This window comes from Tyto alba, unplaced genomic scaffold (genome assembly GCF_018691265.1).
Source record: "Tyto alba isolate M040663 unplaced genomic scaffold, T.alba_DEE_v4.0 Super-Scaffold_37, whole genome shotgun sequence".
In the NCBI taxonomy this organism is placed as follows: Eukaryota; Metazoa; Chordata; class Aves; order Strigiformes; family Tytonidae; genus Tyto; species Tyto alba.
The window spans coordinates 1-5,192 of record NW_024881312.1 but is presented as its reverse complement, the minus strand read 5'-3'; the positions used below and the strand labels follow the sequence as shown (position 1 = coordinate 5,192).

Here is a 5,192-nt window from a genome sequence, read left to right as displayed (position 1 = left end):
GCAGGTTTGTTTCCCTCTCCCAGCCCGAAGCTCCCCCTCTCGAATCGGGTCCCTGCCGTGGTAGCTCATGCTGGCGTGGGACCCAGTCGGCTCAAACGGCTTCCGCTGGTGCCGGGAGAGCTGGGAAGCCATGGGAGGGTTCCCCTGGTGCGGTCTTCGCGTTCCTGTGGGGAATTGTGCGTGGTTTGAGGTAACAGTAGGTGAGAAGTGCAGGGAGCTGCGTTTTCCTTCAGGAGATTTTTCCAGACAGTCTTTGCGATGAAGCAAAGTCCGAATCCCGGCTTTTCCTTTTTCTTTGTTCGAGACCTGAGTGTTAACACCTCAGCCCCTCTGTGGATTTTACCGCGTTTTCCCCCCCCCCCCCAGGTCCTTCTAGGGTGTCTCGGTGTTGCTGGTGGCAATGAAACCGCTGACCCTGTAGAGCAGGGGCAGGCTTGCCGGAGGCAAATTTTTCGGGGCCTTTTTTTCGATCCCGAAAGCGGAGCGAGGCGCTTGAGGGAAAGGGCAGTTTCCTCGGGCGAACCCTTGGCCCCGGAGCTCCTGCCTCCCTGTCAGGAAACGGGAGGGTTTGCGGAGGACGGAGTCGCGTCTCGCTGCTCTGGGCCAGGCCCCACCGATCTTGCAGTGTCTCCTCGCCCGAAAAAAAAAAAAAAAAAAAAGAGACTGTTGTGCTGGTGAAAAGGGAAACTTCGGGCCCTCGTGCCTGCCAGCGCTCGGACAGACCGGCTGCAGCAGCGGCTCAGGACCGGAATGGTCGGCGCGGCCTCGACCCGCGTAGGCTGGAAGGGGGGCGCCTGGCTGCTGTGGGAAGGAGAAAAAAAGACAACTTATTCTTCGTGCTCGCCAGGTGGTCGTTTCGGTCTGCCCAGGGAAACCCGCCGTAGGAGCGAAGGTGGCCTTTGGAGGCTGTAGCACAAATCCCCAGCGGCCTGCAGTTCTCCTCCCCTAGAGTCCCAGAGACGACGCGGAACGCGCCCTCGCTGTTTGCGACGGGCACCTTGGTTCGGCTAGGTACCCGAGGAGAGAGCAGCTGAAAAAAAGGAGGTTTTTTTTTTTTTTTCTTTTACGTGCTGCAAACACAGAGCCCCCTTGCTTCGTCACGTGCGCTTGTTGGTTCTCCTGGAGGAGGAAGCGGGGGGGGGGGGGGCGGAATTTGTAGTCGTTTGTGGTGGTTGTTGACTGTAAAGCCTGGGGGTTTTTTTAGCATGTGGTGCCCGTGGTGATTCGCCTGTGTGTACTGTTGTTCTGAAAAAGTAATCTTTCTCTCCCGCCCTCCAGGAGAAGTGCCTGGAGGTTCTCCCCCTGCCCCGCGAGGACGTGATGGGAAAAGCCGGTGGCCTGCTACGTTGGCGGCCTCTCCAGCTTGGCTTGGGACCAGGAGAGGTGGCTGGGTAAGGACGGACCTCTTTCAGCAGAGCTTTTCCCCAGAGCAAGAAGCCTGGCTCCCGCGGGGAGAGTTAAGGGCTGGGTGGGAGCTCGCCAGCCCCCGCTCTCTCGCCCTGCAGTCCCCCCCTGGGAGCTGCTTTGTTAGTTCTCTGGCTCTGGGCTGGCTGTCGGCACGGCTCCTCTGAAGACGCTCGAGGCGTAGACCCGCCCTGGAGAGCTGGGAAGCAAAGTCGTGGCTGCTGCTTTCCCTGCCCCAGGGCGGGGGCTGCAGCTGTATTTTCGGCGGGGCTCCCTTGGCAGGGCACTGGGCTGGCTCGGGGCTCGGCGGCGGCCTGCGCTCGCTGGGCCGGAGAGACGCCGCAAGCGGCCGCCTCGGGCTCAGGAGGACGCGCCGTCTCCCGTCGCATTCCTTCCCCGCAGGTGAAACGTCTCGCCACCTCTTGGGTCTTTTTTTTTTTTTGGTTTTTTTCTGGTGCGGCCGCCGGCGAAGAAGAGCGCCCAAAAGGCTCCGGCGCTCCCGAAGAGCGGCTTGGGGGCTCGCGCGGCGTAGCGCTGGTGCCGCCTCCGGGACCCCAAAGAACAGCGCCACGGATACAGAAGGTAGCGCCTTTTCTTCTCGGAAGGCTGGGGGGGGGGGGGGTTGGCTTGGGAAGCCTTGGCTGGGGCAGGAGGAGGCTGCCCCCTCGGGTCAGTGATGAGTGTTGGCATGTATTATCTGATCTGGAGTTGATGTCTCTCACCACTCTGGCTCTAGAATTACTCTGAGGCCCGGGAAGCGCCCGTTCCCTTGCGGCTGCGTCCTCGAAGCTCTTCCCAACCCCGAGGATTCCAGTCGCTGTCCCGGGCTCGAAGGCAGGCGTGAGGGGGGGGGGAAGGGGGCCCAGGTTGAGTTTGCTCCCTTTTAGGCCTTAGGGAGGCCGAGTCCTCGGCTTGACGCTGGCCGCTCCTGGGAGGTGCGTCCGCTGGAAGGCCCGCCCGCGCGTCCAGAGTGCCGGAAGGCTGGTGGGCACGTCTTCCTCGGGTCAGAGGTAAGCGTCGGGCGTTCGGACGGGCTTTCTCAGGAGAAAAGGCAGCGCTGATCTCTTCCCTGCCGGGGTCGGACGCTCCGTTTTGCCTTTCCGCCAGAGCCTGGCTGGTGGCCGGCGATGGTCAGGTTCCGGCGAACAGCCCCGGGGCCGGGAGGCAAAAGGTGCTGGCGTTTTTCAAGGCCGCCCCTGCGTATCGCCGAGTTTCGCCTCTTTCTCAGAGTTGGCCCTCGATTCCTAATTGCTCACAGCCTGTTCTTCCCGGTGACGCGCGTTAGGAGTGAAACCCTAAAGCCGGCTGGGGCTGAGGATCGGCGCTCTTGTGTTCCCCTGAGGTCGCAGGGCTTTGCGGGCTCAAGGCCGTGCCGGCTCCGAAAACGGTTGCGTTCCCTGCTCGGACCTTCCTGTTCCCCTCCCGGCGCCGTTTGTGTCGACTGATCCCGTTCGGGGGGGGGGGGGTTGAGTTTTTCTGCGCTCAGCTTGCTTTTCCCTCGTTGCGTGGGAAGCGGCACCGCGGTCGCCGTCTTGCCCTTTGAAGCAGCCCTTGCTGGCAGGTTTTCCCTCGGAGCGTCGTTCCTCACCGCTTTCTTAATTTTTGTCGGGTCCCGCGCCAGGAGAGGAGTCTCCCCTGAAAGGGAGCCAGGCACGAAGCAGCCCCCCCCCACCCCGCTTTTGTCTTTCAGTGCTGGGAGGTTTGCAGCTTGACGTCTCCAGTGGGGTGGAAGCCACGTGGAGCAGGTGAAGTTGCTTTAGAAGGTCTTACTCGGGATGCACATTTTTCCTTTGCCTTTGCGCTGTGGCGTTCCGCAGTGAATCGCTGGCTTTTTTTCCTGCGGAACTGTGGTTCCTAAAACACCTGCCGTGCTGCGTTTCTCACGAGAGCACTTAGAGGATCTCTGTAAAAATACTATTTAAAAAAAAAAAAAGAATTTTCAAGCTTCTTGACGTCACTGCAGATTATTTTTACCCAACCTGTTCATGTTAGTGGTGCGTAAGGTGCACCTGCACACAATACGTTTTGCTATAAATTTTTGCTTGTAGACAATTTCAAAGAGAGAATGTGTATTTAAACGCTCCAATGCCTCCCTAACATTTTTTTTTTTAAGCCTTTCTTTCTCTAAAGGCTTTTAGATAAAGTCAAACAACTGAACTGTCCAGTTGCCTGATGAATTCTCTGTTTAAAGCCTGGAATCAATTTTTTTTTTTTTTTTTTTACAGCTTAAAAAAAAAAGTTACAGTACACTTTGTGTGCAAGGGAATGACAGCGCTGGTCGTGTGTTCTTTATCAGTGAAATTAAACAAGCTTAGAAAAAATTTTTTTTCTTTTTTTAATTCCACATTTTCTTTGCAAGTGGCACTTATTTTTGTCAGGTGGATCACATACATTACCTAGGATTTTGCCATATTTTTTTCCACATTGCATAGGCATAAAGAAAAACTACTCTTCAGAGTCTCTGGTCTATTATAAACGGAGACACCCCGTATATTACTATGTGGGTGGTACTGCGTGACAGTGTAGATCATGGTAGGCTGAAATCCTTATTAATATTGGAATTTTTCTCTGGAGAGGGGGTCGAATTAACTTCATTTCCAAAGTCAGCTGTGCTTTTTAAGGATGTCTGTATAAGATTTATGGGTTAAAAGAGAGTAAGTATGTATACAAATGAAATACTTGAAAATATTCATACATTATTTTTTTTTTTACATCAGATCTTTTAAGGATACTGTATTTGTAGAGGGTCATCACAGTTTCTTAAGCAAACAAAATCACAGGTTTTTTCAATGCAGTGTGAAAGAAATCAGTTGCCCAATGTGTATGTTCAGACACGTTGTGGTGCAGAACACATTGCTATCGTCTACCTCGAATTTGCTAAATATATTCATGAGATTTCTGAGCACACAATGAAGTAATTAACCTTCTGTTCTCAGTCTTCAGTCACGGTTCCTTTATTAAAGGCTATTTTTTTTTTTTTCTGTAACTTTTTCCCCATGCAAATCTTTACATGGAAAGGTCCTGATGTTATCTCAGTACTTGGTCTTCAGTACTGAAGTATAGCTACCCATACCAGCAATAGGCTTTGCAAGGTGTAGTGTATGAGAATTTGCAAAAGAATAATCGATAATTAAAGAACACAAAATTGTGTAGCTGTAGATATGCCTGTCAACAGAATAGATGCTTTTTTTTTTATTTATTATTCCCTTTTCTAAGAATGTGCTTAAGTCCAGAGGTGTGTGCTTTATTCCAGACATGCTGCTTTGCAGTTAAGTTGAGACACCCTGGTTGGTAAAGTCACACTTACAACTTGTAACCGTGAGAAAGGAAGGAGGAGGGGGGGGGAAGGGATGTTCCTTTTCTTTCTACTTTTCTTGCCATACATTGGGATTTCTGTCTGAGAAGCGGAGAAAGTCTCGCGCCAGCTTCAGGAGTCTGACTGCAGATGGAAATGTCGATGTAGGACTTGAAATTCAGGGCAGTGGCAGACATGGGGGAAGCTCCTGGCATCTCACAGAAGCAGCCCCCATGCGACCAAGTCCTTGCCACACAAACCCAGTACAGGTTTTATATTTCAGATAAACGTCTAGATACTAACAAGCATTATGAGGTCTTTTGGGGGGATCTTTTGGTATTTAAACTCAGGAGGAGGGAGGGGGAAACTGTGTGAAGTTCTTGCTAAAATAGTGGTGTCAGATGAAGAAGGAATGTGGGACAAACCAGGTGTAAATGCTCTACAGCTGTTACCATCTCTAGATGGGTCTTTATTCCTTTTCTTTCATCCTTCT

The 5,192-nt window shown here is 52.7% G+C and overlaps 1 protein-coding gene and 1 non-coding gene across 2 annotated transcripts; both read left to right on the top strand.

Annotated features, from left to right (window-relative positions):
• Positions 1 to 750: 750 nt before the first annotated feature.
• On the top strand, positions 751 to 3,323 carry LOC116960169. The gene is made up of 6 exons (XM_042801636.1): positions 751 to 774; positions 950 to 1,040; positions 1,279 to 1,391; positions 1,807 to 1,986; positions 2,292 to 2,414; positions 3,095 to 3,323. The coding sequence occupies exons 1-6, from the start codon at positions 751 to 753 to the stop codon at positions 3,260 to 3,262; spliced, it is 699 nt and encodes a 232-aa protein (XP_042657570.1). The 3' UTR covers positions 3,263 to 3,323.
• On the top strand, positions 2,073 to 2,157 carry LOC116960174. The gene has a single exon (XR_004406242.1). It is a non-coding gene; the product is annotated as a small nucleolar RNA SNORD45 (small nucleolar RNA).
• Positions 3,324 to 5,192: the final 1,869 nt, after the last annotated feature.

Bases quoted from the DNA above. Each gene is read 5' to 3' on its own strand.
- LOC116960169 (XM_042801636.1), top strand. From the start codon at position 751: ATGGTCGGCGCGGCCTCGACCCGC. The intron at 1,987-2,291 runs GTAGCGCCTTTT...GCTCCCTTTTAG, and splicing joins CAGCGCCACGGATACAGAAG to GCCTTAGGGAGGCCGAGTCC. The intron at 2,415-3,094 runs GTAAGCGTCGGG...TTTGTCTTTCAG, and splicing joins ACGTCTTCCTCGGGTCAGAG to TGCTGGGAGGTTTGCAGCTT.